The sequence below is a fragment of the Meles meles genome, chromosome 3 (genome assembly GCF_922984935.1).
Source record: "Meles meles chromosome 3, mMelMel3.1 paternal haplotype, whole genome shotgun sequence".
In the NCBI taxonomy this organism is placed as follows: Eukaryota; Metazoa; Chordata; class Mammalia; order Carnivora; family Mustelidae; genus Meles; species Meles meles.
This window is the reverse complement of record NC_060068.1, coordinates 122,320,676-122,348,125: the sequence shown is the minus strand read 5'-3', so window position 1 is coordinate 122,348,125 and position 27,450 is coordinate 122,320,676. Positions and strand designations below refer to the sequence as shown.

At 40.5% G+C, this 27,450-nt stretch overlaps 1 protein-coding gene and 1 long non-coding RNA gene across 13 annotated transcripts in view; one reads left to right on the top strand and one right to left on the bottom strand.

Moving 5' to 3' along the window:
- Positions 1–15,652, bottom strand: part of FBXW11 (F-box and WD repeat domain containing 11) — a 121,103-nt gene extending 105,451 nt beyond the window's left edge. For 6 of the 9 annotated variants that reach the window (XM_046000186.1, XM_046000189.1, XM_046000191.1 and 3 more), the window contains exon 1: positions 15,469–15,652. In XM_046000186.1, coding sequence (XP_045856142.1) covers positions 15,469–15,513 — 45 coding nt within the window. In that variant the 5' untranslated portion in view covers positions 15,514–15,652. Of the gene's footprint in view, positions 1–6,484; positions 6,647–15,468 lie in introns of all 9 variants that reach the window. The other 3 variants (XM_046000190.1, XM_046000194.1, XM_046000193.1) reach the window with 1 other exon arrangement.
- A 337-nt stretch (positions 15,653–15,989) lies between these two features.
- Positions 15,990–27,450, top strand: part of LOC123938294 — a 76,486-nt gene continuing 65,025 nt past the window's right edge. For all 4 annotated transcript variants that reach the window (XR_006817707.1, XR_006817706.1, XR_006817708.1 and 1 more), the window contains exons 1-2: positions 15,990–16,126; positions 23,172–23,301. This is a non-coding gene — a long non-coding RNA (uncharacterized LOC123938294). The remainder of the gene's footprint in view (positions 16,127–23,171; positions 23,302–27,450) is intronic.

The window sequence follows — 27,450 nt, the reverse complement described above, 5'->3', positions numbered from 1 at the left end:
GCTAGCTAATAAATGCAGACAGAATAACAGAAAACCATAATTTTGTAACTCCTATTGTAATAACTGACTTCAGGATCAGGATGCTGAAACCATTTGGGGTGCCTGGGTGGCACAGATGGTTAAGCCTCTGCTTTCAGCTCAGGTCATGATCCCAGGATCCTGGGATTGAGTTCTGCATCGGGCTACTTGCTCAGTAAGGAACCTCCTTCTCCCTCTCCCTCTGCTGCTCCCCCTGCTTGTGCTCTCTCTCTGTCAAATAAATACATAAAATCCTTAAAAAAAAAAAAAAAAAAAAGGATGCTGAAACCACTGGGTGAAATGCTGTAATGGAATAGGATATTTACAAGGTTCCAAAATACTGTCCCATTAATTCCTTTCTAATAGCAGAGAATAAAATTGTACCTTTATAAATGAGAGACCTGGCTATTGCCACCTTAGCCAAGGGATCAAATTTAACATAGCTCATAATGGGATAACCTGTCATCAAGTGCCTCCCAACATGACTCAATGCAAAGTTAAGTACACTTCACCTACAATGAAGCATTCTTGTCTTTAACCTGGTTGCAATCAAGGCTCTCCCCTAACTTCCAGTTTACAGTAAGTACAGTAGCTAGAGAGACAAGTTAAATGACACCATGAGGAAATAAACAAATGAGGAAAGTTGCACATCCTGGAGGACAACTGAGCTGGACTCTGCAAAAACAATCAATGCCAGGAGAGGAGGGGAAAGGGCAGAGGGAATATTCCAAATGAAAAGAAATTAAAGAGATATAATAACCAGACACAATGGATGTATTCTGTTTGAATCCTGGTCTTTAAAACAAAATGGGGGGGGGGGGCATGCAGCATGCCAGAAAAGACATTCTTGGGACAATTAGGAAAATCTAACTGAATATTCAATACTATAATATGGAATTATTTTCATTTTTTTCAGCCATAAAAATAGTATTGTGGTTTTATATATGAAATAGAAATGACTACATATAATATGTGGTTATATATCTATATATCTCTATATACCTATACGTACATGGTTCTGTGTGTGTGTGTGTGTAGTTTGAGAGAGAGAGCCGATACTTATTCTTAGGAGACAAGTGCTGGAATATTTAAGGGGTGAAGTATCATGCTTGTAACTTATCAAATTTTTTAACAACCACAAAGAATATGTATTTGAGGAGAGAAGGACAAAAGATGAGAGAGAAAGAGGAAGAAGGGAGGAAAGTGGCAAGTGGGAAAAGGAGGAATGGAGGCATGGAGCAGAGAAATAATACAAATATGGCAAAACTTTAACAACTGTTGAGTCTAGGTGGAAAGCCTATACAAGTGTTTGTTGTACTGGGTTTCCCCCAACTCTTCTGTATATATATGAAAATTTTCATAATAAAAAGTTATGGGGCTGGGGGAGAAGCACAACTAAAAAAATATATATCAGCTTGAAATCCACATAACACCATGAGAGTATCAGGGAAAAAAGAATATTCTCAAGCAAAATCCTGAGAGTATATATTATAGCAGTACAACTGGAGGGCAATGGGGCTATGTCTATCAGATTTTTTAAAAGCATCTAACTAATGAACTTTACTCCTAGGAAACTTTACTGAAGATAAACTTCTCCACATATAAAATGACATATACACTAAGTTATTCTTTACAGCATTATATGTAATAGCAAAAGACTGGCTATAACCTGTACGTGTATCAGTCCAGACTGGTTTAACAAATTATCGCACCTACAATAAATCAGCATGCATCTTTTAAATTATCTTTTCAAAAAATATGGGCGCTCTTTGGGAACTGATATGAAACATAACCATGTCACGTTTTACACTAAAAAAAAATTCAAGGTGCAGAAGAAATGTACCGCACACACACATATACATGAAAGCTACACAAAAATACGGTTGAATAGCTAGAGTCAGAGGGAACAGGAGACCTGCCGACTTTTTTTTTTAATGTCTACTCCCTTTTGTACTTTATGAATTTTGTAGCATACACATATACAATGTATCCTAAAAACCTTTTTGTTAAGTACTGATTTACTGTAGCTATAATGAACTCCTCATATCTCCATGCTTTCATTACCAAAACCAGGCATTACAGATCACCTGGGAATTAGGGCCTGAACTCAGTGTGTAAGGTAAAAATAGCCTACAGTAAACATCTGCCTTACAAATCCCTTAAATACATGCCACACTAGATTGACACACCATCTCAGTAATTCCAACACAGCTAATTTTCACTCCATTTGAACAGTTCACTGTTTCTTCAACTGACTAGTATACAAAAATAGCTGGCTTGTCCTTAGGCCTCATGTTGTGATATTAAAAATGTCTTTAAAATACCATAATCACACTTATCACAGCTAGATGAGCAGCAGTCAAGAATTGAGACAGGCTGAGAAAAGAGCAAATTTTCATTTCTCATGTCACACTTGATCCAGAGCCTTCACTGTTCAGGTTATTTTTCCCTTGCTTTGGTCACGAGATGTATGGAAGTTAATTTGCTTAAATGTCCGTAAGATACATAGTGACAACATGGAGTTTTAAAAAACACATTTCAAAAACTGTACCTCCATTAATTAAACAAACAATTATAGTGAGGAAGAAAAAAAAAGCAAATCATAACTCAAACATAATGGGCTAATTTGCAGACTGGGAACATACTGTAATGGACTATCCAGGTTCAGATGAAAAGGAGAGTGGTAACACTGCTTGATCACTATCACGTGTGATCTCATAAGGTCATGTGAACTTACAGTCCACGTCTTTATGTTAGCATTCCCATACACTGATACATAGATTCCTCAATTTACACTCTGAGAAATCTTATAAATCTACTGAGTAAAGTGGGCTACCAGTGAAGCAAAATAAAAATTCCCAAATCTTTCTCTCTCCCCCTGCTTTCTCTGATGCTCATATTCCTACTAGATACTTCTCTTAGAGGATTCACGACACACAACTCAAATTCATTATAAATTAAATTCATTCTTTTACCCTCTACCTCTCCCATGCCCTGTATACCCTTCTTCTAATATTCCTCATCTTGGAAAAGACAGTAAACATCCATCTTGGTGCCCAAGGCAAAAATCTAAAATTCATACTATAGTCCATCCATCACCTACTCCAATAATCAATCCTCAAGTTCTGTAGGTCCTACCACCTACATCTTTTCTTAAGTCCAATCCACCTTCATCATGCCCACTATCAATGCTTTGGTTTGCCTTCCTCATTGCTCACTTGAACTAACTGGTCTCCCTGCCTTCAGTTTCTCTAATCAACCTTGCACACACCTGAAAAGTTAACTTCCTAAAATACAAATTTGGTTATGTTATTCTTTCTTCCTTTAGAACAGAAGAACAAGAGTGAGTCACAAAGTAATGATACAGCAAGCTAAAAACAAGCTCATTCAGTAACATGATAAAATCCAAAGAGAATGTACTACTGAGTTTATTTTTTATGAGTATGTTCTTATTCCACCCCACACTATATGACCAAATTAAATAAGCCAATACAAATTTTTTGGTCTACAGACTACATGGAAGCAAAAAAATCTGACTGCCTTCTTAGAGTCAAAAATGAATACAAAAAAAATCACAGCACTAATAAAGGCATTTATTTCCTTCAGTTTTCTGAAGGGAAACAAACGGTTTCCCAGACCTATGAAGTCAAGAATTCATTCAAGCTGAAATGTACTAACTTGTCTAAAAGTGAATGCCTTAATCTGAAAAGGTTTGGGGAAATTAAAAGCAAAGAGAGAAGGATGCCTAGGTGGCTTAATCGGTTAAGCATCTGCCTGCGGCTCAGGTCATGATCCCAGGGTCCTGGGATTGAGTTTTGCATCCAGCTCCTTGCTCAGCGAGGAGCCTGCTTCTCCCTCTGCCTGTCGCTCCTCCTGTCTGTGTTCTCTCTCTCTCTGACAAATAAATAAATCTTAAAAAAGGGCGGGGGGGGAGGGGCAAGGAAAGAAGTTGAAGGAAGAGGTTCTGCTGTAGGGAAAAACCATCCATCCCTACTATAAGTTGGATGAGGTTGTCTCAGTCCCAGTGCAGCAAATATCTCACTTTTCTGATTGAGTCCATGCTAACTATACAATCTGACCTGAGAGGTCACGTCTACACACATAAGAACAGTATTTCAGGCATTTGGATTGAGTCTTCAGGTCCCTCTAACTCTGTTTCTTACTGAAAACTTAAACTGGTATATTAATTAGGACTAGTAACCAAATCTACCTATCGAAAAGGTTTATATTAATCATACCAACATGCACATACCATTATAAACTAGTAGACTGGAACTCTGGCTTTACTTATCAGTCTTGTAGCTGGTTAATACTGGCCATACCTGGGATAAGGCGTTGCTTTGAGCATGCTGACCAAATCAGATTTCTCGGGGTTTAAAACCAATGAACAGACCCAGGATGAAGGTAAATTCTAAAACTGCACATGTGGCTATTTAAATAAATAAAACTTGAAATTCAGGTCCTCAGTTACAGAGCCACATTTCAAAACAGCCACATGTAACTAGTGGCTACCAAATTGAACAGGAGAGATATTGAACACTTCCATTACCACAGAAGTTCTACTGGACAGCAATGTTCTGGAAGACAGCCTCCAACAAACCCTACTGTGAATCCCCTTGGGAAACAAACAGCCTGATAGTCTTGAATGACTAACACGGAACTGAGATCTAGACTGTTTTGTACCAAAGGTCAGACGTAGATACTCGACACAATTGTTTCCTTTTCCTTTGCAGTGATTTCAGTTTTAGCCCTCAGGATTTCCACCCCTCTGCTTATCACTGGATGACACTCGATACTAGAGACAATACAGCACAGACTTTAGAAGCACACTCTCTGAAGCCAGATTGCCTGGATTCATACCTATCTTTGTCTCTTTCTAGACATGAGACCTTGGACATGTTATTTAATTACTCTATCATTCAGTTTCCTCATCAGTAAATATGTAATGGTACCTTGAGTTACTACGAATATAAAAAGTTTATACATATGAAGTGCTTATAATTGTGCTCGACACAGAGGAAGTTTATGATAAAAAGACTTTTTTTTTTTTTTTTAAGATTAAAGGAAATGCATAATCTGGAGAGTATATTAAATACCAAAAAGGGATGCCTGGGTGGCTCAGCTGATTAAGCTACTGCCTTCGGCTCAGGTCGTGATCCCAGGGTCCTGGAATAGAGTCCTGCATCGGGCTCCTTGTTCAGCAGGGAGCCTGCTTCTCTCTCTGCCTCTTGCCTGCTACTCTGCCTGCTTGTGCGCACACGCTCGCGCGTGCTCTCTCTCTCTCTCTCTAACAAATAAATAAATAAACTCTTAAAAAAAAATAAATACATACATACATACCCCCCCCGCAAAAGTCATATTTTCAAGAGAGCTGCCTGCCAACGTAAGGCAGCTTTGTTACTTGTAAGGCTAACAAACCACAGGTCAAAAGAAGTCCACATAATAAGCTACTGAGTTATTTAAAGAACCAATAAAAACTAAGGAGGAACTGAGAAGATACAGGTTCAAGTTCACTAGTGCAAATGATACTTCCCTGTATACACTATGGTTTGACATTTAAATGCACTCTATCTTATACTCCCTAAGTTACCTTTATGTTCACTTGATGTACTGACTAAAGATCTTGTAATTTCTTCACCAAGCAGAAAGGCTACAAGATATAAAATTACCATGCCAAACAATGATCTATCATGTGTTTCCCAAGTGGAAACCCTTTATGGAAAACCACACCTTGCTCTTGCAGATGGGCAGTTTGAAAATCCAGAAGATGAAGTTCAAACTTCAGCAAACGCAGTCACATGGAAAGAGCCAGAACTTTGGAAACATAAAGACTCAAGCCTAAAGCGTGGCTTTGCCATTTACTAGCTGTATGACACAGGGCAATTGCACTTACTTAATGCTTATTGAGCTTCATTTCACTAACTATAAAATATAAGGTTATAGCATGTGCCAACTGAGTAAGAAATATATGTAAAGAGCCTCTAACAGTGTCTGGCACTTACCAAATGTTCAATAAACAGTTGCTACAGTTAATAAATCCTCCTGAGAAGACCCTCCAAGAGTCCCAAGAATAAAACACCACTACTTTACATGGTAACTACAATAACTATTTTGACCTGGTATTAGGTATAAATCATGAGATAATACCTTAAAATTATCACCTGTTTTCCATATTTTACGAGCTATGTCCCAAACTTCCCTTGTTTACTGTACCCCTGTCCGACTATAACTATAAACCATTTGGGCCTACAATAAAAATAACTGCACTTCTTAGACTAAAACGAAGTGTCTACTAGAAATTCTTCCAGACACTTTCACTAATCCATCCCAAACATGAACACTATATCTAAATATCTAACATTTCTTCCTTTCTCTATCAATGGAAAAAAGTGAAGAAATTCGTTTTTTAAGTTTCTTTCAGTGAGTTGAGTTTCACATAACAAAACAATACAGGGTAATTGCTTACCTGGACAATATTTTGTACTTCAGATCCACCAATCCAGAATGAATGGGGGTATTCCCTTTCAGACTAGTCTGAGAAAAGACAGCAGTCAAGCAGCTTCCAAGATTCTTTCCGTTTACTGTATCCAGCTTTCTTCAATAAAATCCCAAACATGCACTTCGGTAACTGTTGAAAGACAGAAAGCAATCCATACACCCACCATGGCACCAGCGGCAAAGGACAGCCACCAAGAAATGGAAGGAAGGGTCAATGGAGTGGTGGATCTGAGGTACAGAAAAAAAGTTACAACCCCTGAGTCAGCTATTCGGGATAAAAGTTCTGCAGCAGCATTCCTCACCTCTGTGCTGACAGAAGGATAAGGAATTCTACATGGCAAAGAAGGAAACATCCCTAGTATTAATTTTTACTCATGATAAATATGTAATTCCAAATGAGAGCAGCTAAACACTTACTCTACTATCCACATAAATTGTCTCGGACCATTCGGCTACAATGAACTTCCTTCTCCATTTTCTAAGACAGCTCCACCACCATGACAAAAAATTTGGCACCCAAAATTAATGATATGAGAGGGCTCAAATATCTCCCAATAAAGACATGTAGGCACCTAGCAAGACATCTTTTGGTTTGCTACCTTTAAGACATCAAATCTACACATTACTCAAATCTTCAACCCTCATCTGAAATAAAGGATGTTTTAGAACACATGGCATATTTTAAGAGTGAACTTCTGATTCAGTAAAGGCCAATCCCCCACAACTGGCTGGTCATTGGGTAAACTGAGGAAAACTATAAAAAAACGCAATTTACTAAATGACACCTTTAAATACATAAGCCCAGTCCACACATTATATCAACATTCTTTTACTACCATACCAACTCTTCCATTAGACTGCAAATATACAAACAAAATATACAAAAAAGAAAAAAAGCACTCAACGGGATAACAAAGATAAAAACTTCAAAAAGCAGTCAAAAGACTGTTAACTTACTTGGACATAAATTTGCTACCTCCTCAATTGTCACCCTACTGCCGAGATGTTCCTACAGTAATTATAATAGCTACCTTTATTTAAAGACTACTAATAGGCCAGGCCTTTTACATTCATTACTCATATTTAATTCTCAAAAAAATGAGAAGAAATAACTTGCCCCAAATCCCACATCTACTGAGTGGTAGAAACCAGGCCCCTTCCAACAAGCCCTGCGGCCTGCCAAGTCTAAGGACCAGAAAGGCCACGACTCCTGGGTTAGAAGAAACCAAGCTTCACCCTCAAAGGTCCTGAGTTAATTAATGTCAAAATAGAGAAGTAAAAAATACCAAAGAGTAAATATTTCAGCCTAGCCGAACTAAAATACAACTGAACCAGTTAAACCATCCTGAAAGGGCTAACTCTCCATATCTCGGCACTTAAAAAAGCATTTCTTAATAGAGGCTCACAATATTAATGATAAAACACATTATAATCTTGTCCAAGTAGGGCTTTGTGTTTAGCAGCAAAGACTGCGTCTGTGACAAAGAATATCAAATCCAGCTGAAATGGAGGAATTTTAAAATTCCAAGATCTGTCAATAAAAAGTCCACAGGCAATAACTAAAGATGTTTCGATGTATCACATTGTAGGCAAAGCAACGGGAGTGACTGAAATACCAGTCTATGATTAGCCTCACCACAACAATCATACGGAAGTATCCTAATACCCACAACTTAGAAGAGTTCACATAAGTAAAATCTCAAGCAAAGAATGAGTACTCAAGTTTCTCCCTTTAAGCAATATTACCCTGAAGCCCAAAAATAAACTGAAAACCCAGTTTTGATAAAAGCAACTAGTGAGCTATGGGGCTAGTAGCTAAAGTCCTAAAAGAATGTGCTCCACTTTTCAAAGTGTAACTTACTGCCATAACCAAAATGCTGAGCAATTATGGCAAAATACAACCACAATCTGACTAATGGACTCATTTCTGAACCTCTTGAATCACCAAGCCTTTTCCTGTATTACTGTGTTAATTTTCTTCTCTTCCCTTCAAATATTTACTGAATGCCTAACTGGTGGCAGGCCTTATGCTGCTAGAGCTACAAAGCTTCACAGAAGCCAGCCCGGGAGTGTAAGGACTGACTTCTTCCTGTCCTCTGCCCCTTTCTCTTTGAGTCTCCCAAGTGATCATTTCACAGAACCAAAATATGTTTTATTCTTAGTTCCCAAAACTAGTTAAGCATTCTCAATTTAATTCTTAAAAAAATAAAAATTCAAAATGACTTAAGTTCTTTTTTCTCAACAGTAGAGTTCCAACTTAATTTTTTTTCTGTGGCTCTGAAGCAAGCTATTAGAATGGTTTCCTATATTCGTTATAATTATTATATTTACCCATCTCTGCACTCAAAGAGTGAACTTTTTTTTTTCATTTTATGTGTTAGTATCCCATTGTTTCTACTTCACAGCTTTCCACCTGTGAAGGTCTTTGTTGACCATCCCTGAGAAGGAATTTCCTAAAAATGCTTCCTGCTGACATCACAGAACTCTGCAATCTTTAAATTTTGTGAAAACAAAATTAAGATCCAGGTTAGAGATACCATACAGGACTGTCAGGTCTTCCTGGTTCGTCTCTCATTTGCCTACAAAGACAAACTTCCTGTTAGGCAATTATGATCAGCAGAAACTTAACTGAGACTAACAAGCACATTCTTGACCAACAGGTTTTTTCCCCTTTTGTCAACTAATTCAATGAACAACAATACAACCCGGGAGGAAATCTTGTATAATACCCACTGCTTATTCTGTTAAAGGTCAAAATCATCAGCTTTGCTAAAACAAGAATAAGAACTGGAAAATCCTAATTTCCTCATCAAAACTAAACTGATCAAACATAAATCACAATGCTCAATTGTATAACAAACTAATCACCAGCCCCCTTCTACCTTCTACTGAAGGGGACGGGGTGGATTCCCTCTATAAGTAGAGTACCCGTCTAATTATGCCTAACTGGCAATACTTAGTAATTGTAACACCACTTCCACTTCCCGAATTTCCAAGATAATACTGATTCTGTATGATTACATCATTTCCCCTAAAGACACCTCATTAAACAGACAGCTAAAAGCAACTCAATGTCAGGCCTCTGCAAAGCTTCACAAATAAATACATGAACAACTAAAGGGTAAAAATTAAAACACCATCTGTCTTGACTGTGCTTCACAAAACCCAGTCCCTGTACTTGTGGGGAAGTCAGTATGGCAAGCAGTTACCAGATAAGCGTCTGCAAGGTGTTTTCACATACATCTCTCCCATAATCCTCCCAACAACTTGGAGCAAAACCTACATTTTCTTTTTTTTACCGATAATGAAAGCAAAGCACAGAAAGGTTAACTTCTTCAGGTCACACAGTCCGCAGGTGATAGGGCTAAGATAAAAACTCGGGTGCTTCCCTCTAAAGCCCATAACCCTTGTTGCTAAATCATGCTTTTCTAAGGTCACAGAATCCTCAGAACTTACGGAGTCTTGGCAAGTTCACATCCAAAGATATAAAAGGAATTTGGTTTCCTCAGTACTTTGCTATCAACCACTCTCCCGGATGTGTGTAAATCACTCTGCTGTGTGTAAGTCTGTAAATAATGGTTTTAAAATGTCTAGGGATGTCCGTGTACCACACACCACCCTCCTCGTCTGCTTTACCACTCTTTTTCCTCTATTCATCTATACTTTTGTCTTAAAGTTATCAAAAGGAAATCTTAAAAACATTTCACAGCATGAAAAAAATTACCTCATTAATTAAGTCAATGTATCTACTGCATACCCAAGTGCTCAGCATTTCAAAGGATTCAAAAGACAAGAGCCTCTGGATGGGAAATTTAGACGGGATCATGAGGTTTTATGATACACAGACGGGTATGATAAGTCCCATAAGAGTTAGGAATAGATTATTATGAGAATTAGTGATACAGGTGAGAATTACCATACAGACAGACAGCAATAATGCACATCAACAATCAACAAGAAAAGTCAACTCCACATTTACTGAACATGTACCATAAGAAGGCACTGTGAGTTTATCATTCTACAAGGGACACAGACAGGAAACTGTACCACGAACCCAGAACATGCTAAGTGCCACAAGATAAATACAAAGTGCCAGAATTCATTCATTTCATTTAACAGGGAACATCATGTAGGCAATGCTATAAAAACAAAATGGCTGAATACTGTTACACTGAAAAAATAAATAAATTAAAAAAAAAATGGCATGTGCCACCATAATGTAAATTGACATCAAAAGAGGTGGCATCTAAACTGTATTTTAAGACAAGGCTTTCTCAGTACAGGTGGAAGAGAGAACTGCTGAGACTTGACCTAAGCCAATGTGGACAGACAGCCGACTATTAAGTCCCTCCAGTAAACATCAGTAGCCTTCAATACACGGACTTGATCAGTTACTATCAGTGCTGACAGAAAAAAAAAGGAGGGGGGGCGTGAGCAAAATCTGAAGAATCCTGGTCCACCCTTTGGCTGTAATACAGAATAAGTGAGGAATTGGGGAAGAAAAGCTGGGGGTCTGGAATTGAAACTACTAAGAGTTGAAGTGCTTTCTTTCCCTTAAAGTGTAAACACCACAAGGTGGAACCCAGGAACCTCAGAGTGCAAGATTCGTAGGCTCAAACAACACTACTCAGAGGGCTCTACAGCTGACCCTTCAACAACATGGGAGATTAAGGACACTGACCGCCACCTAACAGAAAATCTGCACGTAACTTCTGACTCCCTAAACTTAATTACTAATTAGCCTACTGTTGACTGGAAGCCTTATCAATAAGGTGACTAACCAGGTGACTAACATGCATTTTGTACTTCATATGCATCATATATTACATTCGTACATAAAGTAAGCTAAGGAAAATACTAAGATAATCATAAAGAAGAGAAAAACGTATATTTTTAAAAGTATATAAAAAATAAGTGGACCCACACAGTTCAAGCCCATGCTGTTCAAGGGTCAAATGGCTGTTATGTGCTGCTCTGTGAACCTGTATGATAGCCTAGTGATTTCCCTGTGCTAGCTCTCTGTTCTCAGGTTAGGGCAATCAAGAGCCAAGGGTACCAAGACATGTTCACAGGATCATGTTTGTCCTTGTCAATTCTGAAGGGACACCTAACCTACTCCAAACCAGCAGCAAAAAATGATGTATTTGAGCCACCTCTTGAGGCAGGTAAATGAGTCTATAAATATCTATGTGGTTTATTTCATTCAGATCCTTCTTAAACCTTGTCTATTTAATCTGCGTTTGGTAAATTAGCACATGCTTAGGAGTAGATAAGGATAAGTGATGGTGACAAACTAAGATCCAATTTCCTAGAAGAGTCACTAAATGCTACTTACTCCAGTCAGAACCAGTGACAGGAAGGTGGGGGGGGGGGGTCCAAAAAGAAAGAGAAAAATTTCCATGACTTCACTTAGTTTCTTTCATCTCCTTGGCCTTGTGGCCTGCCCATACTTCAACAGTTCAAAAACACAGCACTGATATTTTACCCTCTTAATAAGGTCCAACGTACTTTACCTATATTACTAAATTCAACCAGTAATACAGCCACTTAGAGATAACACAAAAGGAAAATGAGTCACGTAAGGTCATTGTGCAAAGAGAGGAACCAACCAACAGCTAACAATAAACTGCTCATCAATTTGTGTTTGTGGGAGGGTGGTGGGTATGCTCTCACATCCATAGAGGAAGCAGGGCTACCTTTTCTAACCTTGAACATCAGTTTCCGCTATCTTCTAATAGGGAAAACTTACCATTGTTCTCTTCCAATTAACAACTCTGTGAGTGCTTTCTAGTAATGAGGGCCTGAACATCAACTCATATTCCTATTTCAAGCATGGATAAACATCATGTGACACATAATGCAATTTTCCTTCTTTCAGTGAAATCCACCATAATAGACATGGTCTGGTAAACGCTGTATATTTCCAACTGGATTACTACTTTTTTACCTCATTAATGATAATACTCATTCTACTAAAGTCAGAAATTTCAAAAACAGTCCCACAAACTAGGTACAATACTCGTTCAATATAAGGCCACGAAAGTCATTTGGCGGTTAAATTATTTACCATCAGCAATTATAAATTCAGTTGTCTCAATGAAGAGTTTAGAGTCTATACTCAAGATTGAACCCTTCCTATGAGGTAGGTCAACTGGAGAAGCACTCTTTGTGGACCCAGCCTGAGACAGAGGTAGGAGTCACAAGCAGGGTGGAGGGGCATATTTTGGAGATTTAATTATTAGGCTATCACCAGCTTTATTTCTTAGTAAACTAAAAAAAGTACAAGGGAAAAAAAAAGAATCAAATCAGAGGAAGTGGAAGGATGAAGATTAACAAACTGGAGACACCCAAAAAGCCTGTTTCCTGTCTTTAATGTAGCACTCTCTGGAATATCAAATGAAAGTTATTCTGTTAACCATTAAGTACCAAACTGGTACAGGCAACACAATCACAAATATTTGAGTATTGAAGCTGACTCATAAAAATCAAAAAATATTTCATGCTTTAGGCTTTCACCACACCATCAGTTTAACCCTTCCTCTCTTTCTTCAATTATGTTATTCTGAAACCAATGTATAAAGTATTTTTAACACAGTTTTGGAAACTAATTAAAATTCAGCGAATAAAAAGAGCCACATGCAATTAGATTTTAAGGCATTATCTTCCTACACCCAATCCTGGATTTACTAAATCAGTTGTTAAATACCTGTTCTATCTACTACACTAAAATAAATGCATATATGGTTATGAAAAGGGTTGCCTAAGAGTCTTAACCGGCATACCTTTGAGAGAATATCAAAATCTGTATATGAAAAGCTCACTTCAAAACTGATCTCTTTGTTAAATTTTCTAAGAATCCCGGTTTATAATGTCCTTGAAAGGCTGAAATATCTTTTCAGATCATAAATAAGTAAAATCATATATACTCAAAACTTTTCTAAAGTTATGAGCATGGGAAACCAATAAATTTAGGCCAGAGCTGCTTGTTCTTTTTTTTAACCATACAATCAACAATAGTAAATGAAGTACACTGTATTTCTTCTAATTCTTTTGAGAATAAAGACATTTTATTTTTTAAATGAATGGAAATGGAAGGAGCACGGGACAGCCAATTTCAGGGGCACTAAGTTAGAACTTTTCAATGTGAAGTACTCCTCCACTTGTGAGTACATGTACTGTACATCCATAAAAATATGTATATATATGTTATTCCAGGAAGAGATTTTTTCCAAAATAACCCACTACAAAATTTCTAGAACACCAAAACCTTCACTACAATAATAGTTCAATAAATTATACTGAAACTATTTAATGAAAATCAAATAAAAACTCACACGTGACAATATCCTTAAAAAAAAAAAAAAGCACACGTGTGCGCACACAAAGCAAAAACGACCAAGGCCTTTTTTTTCCCCCCTAAAGAATACTGGAGAAGTCTAGTTCTGTGAATTATGCAAAGGACAGCAAATATTAAGCTGTCTGTGTGTTTATGCTACTGTACTTCCATTTTTAAAACATGCATCTCAACTCCCCAGATACCATCATCCACAGAAACCATGCAGCTATCCAACAGACTTTCAGTGTCACCATTTATTATTTATAGCATTAAATGGGGGAAGTGGCTCTGATGTCACCAACCCTACCAACTGGAATCACTGACTCAATAAACATTTTCACACTGGAGAAAATCTGGCTATGAAAACATTTTGCTGGGTTAAGTAGATTCTTTCACCTTTCCTCTCAATCCAGGGATAGAGGTTGTTACTGTGTTAGGAGAGATACAAAGAAACTGTCAAGGTTTCCACAGGAAGAAACCCTGGGCATGTCCATTTGCTGAGGTAAAGACTTCCTCCCCCTAACTCTCCAGAGCCCAGTTTGATTTCCCCAATGTTCGAACTGGCAGGTAATAGCTGCCATGTTTCTTTTCTTCCACCAAACCATCCATCAAGCAGCAAATTCTTCGCTTCTCCTAACCACCTTCTCATAGTTCTGTTTCTAAAAACCCCTTCTGGCTTCAAGTCGTAAAACGGAAAGCGGTTAGGGTGTCGGTAAGACCGGGAAGTCTGGCATGGCTACCAATGGTCTGTAATAGAAGGGTGGTCGCTTTCCGAGGGGCCTAGGATTCTCTCCCTCTTTTCTTTCCTTCTTTTTTTTTTTTTTTTTAATAAGAAAGAACTGGCGGCAGTGATGAGAAGAACCCTCCCCCTCGCCCCAATTTTCCCAAAGCAACGCTGGGAAACATGAAGTTAGGGTTTCCCTTTCCTGGGAGATGGAATCCAGAGTACCTGGGGCCTTGCTATGCAAACATCCCTCACCGCGGAGTAGGAAACCCTTTGTCCGAGAAGCCGGACACCACAGGGGCCCGGGAAAGAGGCCCCTTATCCGTCACTGCCTCAAACCCCAGAGCTCCCCACCTCCACCCTAGTAAGGCCTATCCCGGCATCCACACTGCCCTACGTTGGGGACAGGGTGCTGAGACCCCTACTAGGACGCGGAGACCGAGGCCCTGATTGATCTCCTCCGTACCCCCCCCCCCCACCACCACCACCATCTCACTCGGCCTGAGTGGGGCTTGCCAAGAGCGGTGCAGGCCTGGGCCGGAGAAATTCAGGGAAAAAATCCCCTCCTAAGAGAAGGAGAATGAGATGCTAGAGCGAGTGTTAGCTAAGGCCACAGCATAATCGAGCGCGGGTCCTTCGAGAGATGGGCCCGGATATAGGACAGAGGGAGGAAGGAGAACCGAGGAGCATGGAGGGGGCCGGGCCAGGTCCGGCCTGAGATCTCCAGGGATCCCGAGGAACCGCGCCGGCCCGGAGGCCAGGAAAGCGGAGGGCCCCGGTCCGGGTCAAGGCGGTGGGGAAAGGCTGGGGCCGGCCTCGCGCCGGACGTTGAGATGGGCAGGCCCGCCCGGGGCCGGCCGGACGGAAGAACGGTCCAGCGGGCCGCACTCACCATGAGCTCGATGGTCTTGTCCTCAATCACCGAGTCGGGCTCCATGGCGGCCCCGGCGGCCCCGCCTCGCTCTCCCCGCGCAGCAGCGAACGGCCCGGGCGGAGGAGGCGACGGCGGAGGCGGTAGAGGCGGAGGCGGCTATCTTAACCACTCTAGCTGCCAGCCCGCCCGGGCCGCCGGCAGCTCCGCCCTCCCCCTCGGCGAACGCAGTACGCAGACCGAGGACTACAGCTCCCAGCAGGCGCCGGGGGCCCCGCAGAGCGTTGTGGGTATGAGAAGTCAACTTCAGGCTAATGTCTCTTGGCAGCCTGAAGCTGAATTCTGAACAAAAGTAGCACTGAACTGTCACTGTGGGACGTGAAAACCTAAAGAATTAAGGGCTCCCTCAAAAAAGGGCCTCGTGCTCTCCACGACTACATATCCCAGAAAGCCCTGCGCGCGGGTTCTCCTTCCGGCTAGTTTCTCCTGACTTCCTGGCAGCCCCAGGCGGCTGAGACCGGGACGGAAACTCAGAGGTAACTCTTCACTCGTCAGAGATCCTGCGTGAGAGACCGATTTCCGCACATGCGCAGTGGTTGTCGCAGAGTCTAGTCTACACCTAAGTAGCAGCGCGGTTGGTCCGCGAGCGTCTGCGGCTAGGGACGGATGTTCAAGACAGGTGGGTTCTAGAGGCGTTGGGAGGACTTGGGGCTCAGAAGTGAGAGGGGCCAACAAGCGAGAGAAGCTCCGACAAGGGAAAGGCTCTGAGATCATGGGCATCACAGAAGTGAGGGGTTTGGAAATTTCGTTGGGGAAAGTGGGTTTGTGGAGATGAGTTAGCTATAGTGCTGTCTGTACGCACCACAACTGGGAGGAGCTGAGAGACGAAAGGGAACCTGTGCATATTGGATATTGAGCCCCTCGTATTCATTCGTTCAGGAAATACTTGTTTTTTAAACTTCCAGCCTCTGCCAGCCTTGGCACTAGGAATCAACTCCGAGCATTACAAGGAAGGACTCTGTTATCATGGTGCCTTAGTGGTGGGAAAACAGATACTAGCCAAAAGAGTAGGCGCTAAGAAGGACCGCAGCTAGAGACCTGGAGACTCCTAGTGAAGTCGGCCTTCAGCTCTGTGTGAACTTTGTCAGGTCTGTTAGCGCCGGCTAACCAAAGACCACCAGATACATACTGATTGAACAAGTTGAGTTTATTATCGGTTGCAATGAGAGAGAATACGCACCAAGAGAAATTAATCATAGGCGTCTCAGTAAGAGTTGTTAGGTGATTTAGGAGAGGGTTTAAGGAAATGAGGCTTTACTCTGGATTAGATACTGTCAGGAAGTGGGGGTAGTCCAATGACTGAGCATCTTAATCATGCCTGGAACAAGGGAACAGTAGATTAAGGCAGAAGCTGTAATTGCTAAAGAAGCAGGAACCCCTCATCAGCCAGAATGGAGATGTTTGGTCATTTTTTGTGGTTTGGACAATGTTCATGTTTTATCTAAGTCCAAATATAATTAAGGAATGACCTTGTTTCTGTCTTGATCTATCCACAGTCAGAGAATGGCCCTATCTGATGTTTATGTTCTGTGAAATTCTGTTCAACAGGAGAGCACAAGGCCTACCTAACAGGGCCATCTATCATCTAGTAACATTACAGCCAGGATAATTGTAACAGGCCAGCTTCCAAATATCAGAGGCTGTTTTTCTCTTTCTCTAGTGTTTTGAATTCTCTGCACCTGTAAAGTGAGGGGACTCAGTGACCTAGAAATCTTTCCATTTCTAAGGATCAAGTAATTACAGTAATTTATATGTATGCAGGGCACAGTGTAAGTTCCACACTGGTTCAGTTTGAAGTTTCATTGTCTTTATCTGAATTAAAAGAAAAGCAATAAGAAGGAAGAGCACAGAATTGGAAAGTTATTACCACTAACTTGCTGTCTGCGTTTCACTAGGCCTCTTCCCCTGCCTGGACCTTAGTTAGTAAAACAGGAGTAATACAGGAGTTAGAATAAATGACCTCTGTTTCAGTTATGTGGTGTATCATAATAAGCCACACCCAAGATTTAGTAGCTTAAAATAACAGTGGTTTATTTTTACAGTTGTGTGGGTCGACTGAACACAGCTGGGCCCACATAGTATACCGAGGTTACTCATGAGACTGCAATCAGCTAGGAGCTCATCAAAATGGCTTCTCATCCTCTAGGGCCTCTCTTCTTCATTTGGTGTCTTATCATTCATTCAAGCTTCTGCATGGTAACTAGCTTCCAGGAAGACAAGCCCCAGTGAGCAAATGATCATCAAGCCTTTGGTCGCACCGTACTTGCTAATGTCCCATTGGTCAAAGCAAGTTGTACAGCCAAGCCCAAAATCCATGTAGAAAAGGATTATTATGCAGTACAGAGAGTCAAGGTTCATTGAGGACTATTAATGTAACAGCCACCCAAGACTCCTAATGTACCAGGATTTGCCACAGGACCTACCATGTAGGGTTAGGGTAGGAGTCACAAGCTGAATTCCCCAATATGTGTGTTTATCCTACATCATTTTTATTGTTTTAAAAGTTGACATTTTTGCATTTTAAAGTTTGAATTTCCATCTTCTCTTGAAAAATTAGACTATCTAGCTTTTTGGCTATGTGTGGCAACAATATCCAGGGGTTAAGTAGCAACGACCTTCTTTACTTGAAGCATGGCTCTATAGATTTCTGCTGTCACCATTGCTCCCTGTTGTCTTATATCTGCCCGCTCTGCTCACGTAATTTTTTTTTAAAAGATTTTATTTACTTGACAGATAGAGATCACAAGCAGGGAGTGAGACAGGCAGAGAGAGAGAGAGGAGGAAGCAGGTTCCCCGCCAAGCAGAGAGCCCGATGCGGGGCCCGATCCCAGGACCCTGGGATCATGACCCGAGCCAAAGGCAGAGGCCTTAACCCACTGAGCCACCCAGGCGCCCCCTGCTCACGTAATTTTTGTGCCTAACCCACAGAGAGATTTGAGTTTGCAACCGTTGGTGTTAGAACTGTAATGGAGATAACTCAAGGCTTCTGCCCTTTTATTAAAATCATATCCCACCGTAAGAGGAAAAGGTACTATTGGGTCAAGTTCCAGGAGCTCAATGAGATTAAAAAATCATGTATTAATAGAAGCTTTACCCAAACTATATGAGAGGCAAGCTGAGCCACGGCTTATTACTTATGTTAAATAAGAACTCAGGTTCTCAGGTATTTTAACTGCTTTGGGCTAGAAACCTGCTGGTGATTAGATTTGGTCATCAGTAAAGGCAGAAGATTTTGAGTCGTATTTCCCCCTGGTTTTTCAGATAGCAAGACCTGCTAACAACAAAGTGGTCAGGTCCACAATCCCTTAACTGAAACCCTGAGGTCTGAAACATATTCAGAATTCAGAATTGCTTAGTTTGTGCAGACAGTATGGTACACATACCGTATATATAATGAAACACACTTAATGGAGTCTAGGAGAGCACTTCATAATCAAGTACATTAACTTCTGTGCCTCAGACCATGTATGTGCCTGTTATCAATTTATAGTGTCTTAGTTTCAAAATCCATTCTTCTTTTACATACTTTGGAATACTGGAGTCCAACTAGGACCCTGTGAATGTTTCTCCTCTGTGAGCTGGCACAACATTTAATTTTGTCAGTAGAGAGCCCTAGAAGAGCACAGGCAAATGAAGGATCTTCTCTTCCTAGTCCTAGTATACTTTATTTACCTTCTTGCTTTTGTGGTATACAGAACCAAATGGGTTGCAGAACAATACCTTCCCTGCAACACACACACACACACATGCGCACACACACACGGGTGGCCAGGACATTCAGAGGGTGGCTTCCCAGTGAATTCAGTGACACTTCAGTGGGTAGTTTCCTACCTGCCAGCCACAACCTGTAGCACCTCAGCAAACTTCAACCATCCAGTGGCCCATAAGTAACTTCTTCCCAGTGAGGTCTGAATCTCAGCCTAGCAGTGGGGGTATGAGGGCTCTTCCAAGTTTGTTTCTTCCTTGGGTACTCAGTCTCAGCCCTACAGGTAGTGGTTGATCCCTATAATTGCTTTCTGTATTTAGCATTGTTTTTGTCCCTTAATACTTAACACCCTATTACTAATTAATAGTTCTTTCTGCTTTTTGTTTATTTTGTTTTTTAGATTCTACATTTAAATGGAATCATATGGTATTTGTCTTTTTCTGACTTATTTCACTTAGCATAATACCCTCTAAGTCCATCCATGTTGTCCCAAATGGCAATATCTCATTCTTTGTTATGACTGAGTAATATTCCATTGTATATGTATACCACATCTTCTTTATCCATTCCTCTATCAATGGAATTGTAATTTGCTTCCATATTTTGGCTTTTGTTAATGCTACAATGAACACAGCAGTTCATGTATCTTTTCAGAAGTACTCTTCTGTTTTCGTTTCCTCTGGGTAAATATCCAATAGTAGAGTATTGAATCATATGGTATTTCTATTCTTACTTTTTTGAGGAAATGTGATACTGTTTTCCACAGTGGCTACATCAATTTACATTCCCATCAAGAGTGGAAACAAGTTCCTTTTTCTTCATATCCTCACCAACACTTGTCATTTCTTCTCTTTTTGATACTAGTCATCATTCTGACAAGTATAAGATGACATGTCATTGTGGGTTTGACTTGCATTTCCTTGAGGATTAATGATGTTGAGCATCTCTTCATGGATCTGTTAGCCATCTGTATGTCTTCTGTGGAAAAAATGTCTATTCAGATCCTCCTCCCATTTTTAATCAATCTTTTTTTTTTTTTTGAGTTGCTTATTTCTGTACTTTGGATATTTGCCCCTTGTTGGACATATTATTCACAAATATCTTCCCCCATTCAGTCGGTTGCCTTTTCATCTTGTTGATGGTTTCCTTTTGATATGCAAAGGCTTTTTATTTTCGTATAGTCCTAATATTGTATTTTTGCTTTTGTTTCCTTTGCCTGAGGAGATATATCTAGGAAAATGTTGCTAAGGTTGATGTCAAAGAAGGTACTGCCTGTATATATTTTCTTCTAGGAGTTTTACGGCTTCAGGGCTCACATTTAGGTCTTTAATCCATTTTGAGTTTATTTTTGTGTATGGTATCAGAAAATGGTCCAGTTTCGTTATTTTGCATGTTGCTGTCCAGTTTTCCTAACACCATTTATTGGAGACTATCTTTTCCCCATTTTATAGTCTTGCGTCCTTTGTCATAGATTAATTGACCATGTACGTATGGGCTTTTATCTTGTCTCTCTATTCTGATTCATTGATCTATGTGTCTTTCTTTGTGTCAGTACCATACTGTTTTATTAAAGCTTTGTAATATAATATTAAATTTTCCCAAAATAGAGTATGGCAGATGTGAGGGTATGTGACTTTAAACTAGATCATTGAGGTGTTGTGGCATCTTTCTAGCTTTCTCTTGGATTACTTACTCTGGGGGAAGCAAGCTGCCATGTCATGAGGACACTCAGGCAGCCCTGTGGAGCTGTCCAGCTGGTAAGGAACTGAGGCCACCTACCAACAATCAACACTGTCTTGCCAGGCCTATGAGAAGGCCACCTTAGAAGTGGCTCCTCTTGCCCCATTCAGTCCTTCAGATGACAGTAGCCCCATTTGACATCTTGATCTCATGAGAGACCCTAAGCCAGAACCAACGGTCTATGTCGTTTGTGGATCCCTGACCCATAGAGAGTTAGGAGATAATGAGTATTTGTTATTTTAAGCTGTAACATTTTGAGTTAATTTGTTACAGAGCAATAGGTAACCAACAGAGATGCAAAAAGAGAGAGCAAGTGAGCTACTTCAAGATACTGGACTCAGTGAACTCTCTTTTAACCAAAGTACTGTAAACCCTTGGTAGGGCTTTGTGTCTGTCCCTTTCTTATGAATACTGTTGAAGGTAAAAAGTAACATTTTAAAATGGTATATGTTGACCTATGATGGGTTTTTGAATTCAGATACATTATAGAGTGGGGTAGTGCACTGAAATTTTTTTAAGTTTTTTTTTTTTTAATTAAGTAAACTCTGCACAGCAGGGGGCTCAGACTCACAACCCCCAGATCAAAAGTTGCATGCTCCACCAACTGAGCCACCCAGGCACCACCCCCCTTTATTTTAAATATTTTTATTTGCTTTTTTTTTTTTTTTAAGTAATTTCTACATCCATTGTGGGGCTGAACTCATCATCCCAAGATAAGAGTCACATGCTCTACTAACTGAGCCAGCCAGGTGCCCTGCTTCATTTCCAATAGACATCAAAGAATGCAGTTCTCTTAGGAGAAAATCTTGTGGAACTCTAGAAAAGAGAATGGTGCTAAGAAATATTAAAGGGGTAGGGTGCCTGCGTGGCTCCGTCAATTAAGCATCTGCCTTCAGCACAGGTCATGATCCTAGGATCCTGGGATCCAGCCCCACATTGGGTTCTCTGCTCAGCAGGAGCCTGCTTCTCCCTCTCCCTGCCACTCCCCCTGCTTGTACTCTTTCTCTCTTTGTCAAATAAATAAATAAAATCTTTTTTTTTTTTTTTTTTTTTAAGTATTAAAGGGGTGCCTGGGTAGCACAGTTGGTTAAGCATCTGACTCTTGTTTTTTTCTCAGGTTGTAAGCTCATGGTCGTGAGATTGAGCCCCACATCATGCTTTACGTTCAGTGTGGAGTCTGCTTAGGATTCTCTCTCCCACTCCTTCTCCCTCTGCCCCTCCAGCTCATGCTCTTGCTCTCTCTCTCTTTCTAAAATAAATTCAAGAAAAAGAAGTATTAGAGATAGCACCCTGTTTATCCAGATGACTGGGCTCCATGTCTTATCCATCTATAGAATCAGAAGCAAGGTAGTTATCATAAAATACATATTGGCACATTTATTTAAACTGAAAAACATAGCCAACTTTTTCTGATAGTCTTTTTGGATTACTGGTTTGATAGTGTAGACTGGCTTTGTCAATAGTAGATATTAGACGAGTTATATCTTTAGTTTCACAATTTTTAGGAAGAGACACTTAAAGCACATAAGTAGGAACATTTCGCCAATTAATTTATTGGCAAACATGTACTGGAATTAATATTTGTGTTTTCCCAAGTTTGAAACTTATCAGGGGAAAGAAGATATCTTCAACTGAAAGAGTAAGGAAAAGTTATATTAGTCAAAAGAGAAGAGACTATGCTACCGTAGCAAATTAATCCTTTGCAACCCTGTGTATCAGTCCAAACTCAGTCAGAGAAGCAGAACCACTGAGTATATTAAGAGATTTCTTACAAGGAGTTGACATTATATAATTGTTAAATCTAATTAGGCAATCTCTGTAAGCCTGTTGTCCTCACAGCTGACACTGGATCTAAGACCTTGGGGCAGTCAGTCAGGAAGGGAAAATGGAAATAAGAGGTAGGAAAGCAAAGTAAGCCAAACTGGAGTCCATGAGGACAAACTGAAACCTGTTAGTTTTCTTGTGTTTTTTTTTTTTAAGATTTTATTTATTTATTTCATAGACAGAGATCACAAGTAGGCAGAGAGGCAGGCAGAGAGAGAGAGAGAGAGAAGCAGGCTCCCTGCCGAGCAGAGAGCCCAATGCAGGGCTCAATCCCAGGACTCTGGGATCATGACCTGAGCCAAAGGCAGAGGCTTTAACCCACTGAGCCACCCAGGCACTCTGAAACCTGTTAGTTCTTATTGCCTCTAACCTTGGTGGTGTCGCTCTCCTGCAGAGGCTAGAGCCCTTTGTCAAAGAGCCGAACCCCAACCCTGGCCCAAGAATCAGAGAAGCTAAAGGAGGCTGTAAGGGAACTTGGGGTGATTGCAGACCCCAAGAGTGGCTGCACTCTTCATACCAAAGAGGTAAGAGAGTTGATCAATGACAATGTATATGGGCTATAAAATGACTTCGGTATTACTTCTACTCTTCAGAGCCCACACAAGAGTCTGTCTTGTGGCCCACCCTAGTCAGAAACACAGAGGAACAAAATTCAAGGAAATGTGGCTCAGCCTAGCCAAGTTGACACATTTCCACCCCGGGGACATAATGTCTTAACACACATATTTTGTTCATGCAAAGTCCAAAGAGGTCAGCCAACCTTCTATCTTATAGTTACACCACCTGGAATTCATGGTCTCCCATACTGCTGGGCAGGGGGACAGAAGGGAGGGTCACCAGCTATTAACTGGCACATCATTCCTGCTCACTATTCAGTGGTCAGTACCTAATCACACAGCCCTGAGAAGTTGCAAGGGAGGCCAAACAGTATATTCTTTTCTGTCTGCTTAGAGAAAAGGAAAGGAAATAGAATGTGTAAGTACATAGTATCATCTCTGCTACCTGAGTTTAATGAATAATTATTTCATAATTCTTGATAAAGATTTTTAAGTATGCTTTCCCAAAATTGATAAAGTGAATTTCTCCAGGAATAATGTAAAAAATGTTTTGATTAGTCAGGTGATTTCCAGTACTTTGCTCTCAACAAAATTGAATGATGATTGAATTAAGTTTTAATGATAATTTAAAATAATTTTGCTAGAGGCGCCTGGGTGGCTCAGTCATTAAGCATCTGCCTTCGGCTCAGGTCATGATCCCAGGGTCCTGGGATCAAGCCCTGCATTGAGCTCCCTGCTCAGCAGGGAGCCCGTTTTTCCATCTCTCATTCCCCCTGCTTGTGTTCCATCTCTCGCTCGCTCTCTCTCTGTCAAAAAAATAATAATAATAAATAAAAATAATAAAATAATTTTGCTGGGGTATCTGGGTGGCTCAGTCATTAAGCATCTGCCTTCAGCTTAGATCATGATCCCAGGGTCCTGGGATCGAGCCCCTGCATTGGGCTCCCTGCTCTGCAGGAAGCCTGCTTCTCCCACTCCCACTTCCCCTGCTTGTGTTCCTTCTCTCGCTGCTTCTCTCTCTGTCAAATAAATAAATAAAATCTTTAAAAACAAAGAAGAAAAAAAATATTTTAAAATAAATAAAATAATTTTGCTAACTGATCACTATGTAAATTTTAACATAATAACTTTGAAGGAATCCAAATTTGTATAACATTGCTTTTATTCTTCTACAAACAACATTTATTCTTCTACAAACAAGTCCTTTAAGTACTAACATCTATAAAAATGTGACCTAAAAATAAATTTGTTGCCAAATCATCTTATTCTAGCAGTAATGCTCATGCCTGGATATGCAAACTATTTTTTAGTTATTGGTTGGTTTAAAGATGTAGTTGTAATACAATTCTGTTTAATCATTATCAAAATGTTCATGTACTTATTGTTTGGCCAATTGCATTTAATAACAATTCCAATGATAATTTAAATGCAGAAAGCTTTTTTGCTAACATTCCAAGCCTGGGATCACCAAAAATAAAAATTATAACACAACATGCAGAAGAGAAGTAGCATAAGGTGAGCAATAAGACTTTCAAGCACAAAATTTTGGGGGAAATGGACTGGAGATATGAATTCCAGGAGAAAAAAAAGGATATAAAATTTCCTCCTATGAGAGAACAGCTTGTTCATGTATATTTAAAAGGGTGGTAGTATGAAATGACTATATATTTAAATTTCATTAAGAAAAGTAACAAAGCTTTGTGTTTTTTTTATTTTGTTTTTTTTTTAAAGATTTTATCTATTTATTTGACAGAGAGATCACAAGTAGGCAGAGAGGCAGGCAGAGAGAAAGAGGGAAGCAGGCTCCTTGCCGAGCAGAGAGCCTGACGTGGGACTCAATCCCAGGACCCCTAGACCATGACCCAAGCTGAAGGCAGAGGCTTAACCCACTGAGCCACCGAGGTGCCCCAAAACTTTATTTTTAAAGGTCAGTATTTATTGGGGAGCCTGGGTGGCTTGGTCAGTTAACTTGACAGCTTTTGATTTGGCCAGGTCATAATCTTGGGGTCCTGGGATCAAGCCCCACATTGGGCTCCGTACTCAGCAGGGGTCTGCTTGAGGATTCTTTCTCTTTCTCCTTCTTCCTCTGCTCAGGTGAGCTCATTCTCTCTCTAAAATAAATAAGTAAATATTTAAAAACAAATAAATGTCAGTATTTATAATACACTGGAAATTATATTCTCAGCTAATTAAATTTATACTGAAAATGTTTAGATATTTTAAGAAATGAGTAATTACATAGTGTTTCAAAATTCTTTTGGGGTTACAAGAGGAGAAAGTCAAAGATCATTGCCCTAGATCACTATGGTGACTGCAGAAAGGGCCTTGGTATCCTCAGTGCCAGACTTTCAAGTTTAGGATCTTGAACAAAACTAGACATTGGCCAAGAAGTCTGACACAGGTGTAAAAGAATTGGAATTAGAAAAGAGTTCCCTTCAATAATAACTAAGGACATACTGGTTAAAATAACCATCAGGTAGACAATCTCTCTGTCCCACTCCTCACTCCTGAGTAGCTCCATGGTGAGCTACCTACTATAGCACAGTCTAACTCCAGTACAGTTTTCCAACTTTATTTCTCACTCTTCTTTCTCTCACCTCCTATTTTGGCTCCTCGCATTAAAAAAAAAAACAAACAGCTACATTCCTTCATGCTTGCATGTCCCTCTCTCTGGCAGTTCCCGCATCCTAGAGAGGATGAGATGGGTCCTTGCAAGTAGGGTACAAAATGAGAAGCAGTGAGAGACAGGGCAGTGCATAATTCAACTCTAGTGTGAACTTTTTTGCTGGAGCCTAACTCAGGCCCTTCTGTAAGGCCCTAAGCAGCTTGGAGGGTTCCAAGTATTGAGAAATTTATCCCGAGGAGTATCCTAAATTCTGAGGAAACAGGCCAACAGAAAACAGGTAAAGAGGGAAGAAGTTATATAGGGATTTCCTGATGAACTAGATTCTAGCTGCTGGAACACAGAATTTATAGGACCGAGGTTGCCAGCATTAATCCCAATGAGTTGTGCTTGTGAATGCAGGTACACCCTCTCCTGTTGATGGCCTTATCCTATTCCCTCCTACCTGAATGGGAATGTTGTGTGCCTACTTCTCCCTTTCTTCTCTCTACTGGAGGATCTTTGTAGCCAGTAGTGGCTCAGAATTACCAAACTTGGAGCAAAATATATGCAACAGGAGCCTTATCTATGTAACCTGATGTAAAAAGGGGACTATTTTAGTCTGGAGTTTCCACTGTGGCCTCGAACCTGAAAACAATAGGTGTCATTTTATTTTTTTTTTAAGATTTTATTTATTTATTTGACAGAGAGAGATCACAAGTAGGCAGAGAGGCAGGCAGAGAGAGAGGGAAGCAGGCTCTCCACTGAGCAGAGAGCCCAACGTGGAGCTTGATCCCAGGACACTGGGATCATGACCTGAGCTGAAGGCAGATGCCCAACAACTGAGCTACCCAGGTGCCCCAATAGGTGCCATTTTAATGGAAAGTACTATATGAAGTTTGACAGGCCTATGAAGAAGGTTGTCCAAAAAGCAGTTTTGCCAGCTCCTCAGCCCATCCCCCACTTTGAAGCCTCCAGTGAGGCTTGTAGACTGATCTGCCAAGATGGAAGAACATTTAGAGAATTATTCCCTCCCAGTACTCCCCAGATGCACTTCAGGGTGCCTCAGTGACCACTCAGATACCAAAGCATGACCCTTTGAGTTTGGAGACATGGGCACTGGTTCTCATTCATGTCTGCAAACGTGAATATGTGGGTAGGCCAGAGGCTGAGTAGGCCTAGCCTATGGCCACAGAGAGAAAATACCTGTCTTCAGAAGCCCCTGCTCTTCCAAAATTCCAAGGGGCAAATGCATGCTTGTGTGGACCAGCTTTGTCTACCTCCTCCCAACACACACACAAAAACATTGTCTTGAAATGGTTGCTGACCAAGAGGCCATCTGGAGGGGAAAGTGATTCCTACAGGGCTCCCCTGTGAGGGGTACAGCATGGGAGGTAGGAGATTAAGAGGGGAGGAAGGTATCAGGGAGCTAGCCAGAGGAGGTAACTCTCATCTAGAAATAATAGGAAACCCAAAAAGTGCCCCATGAGAAAAGATAACAGCCTTTGACATGA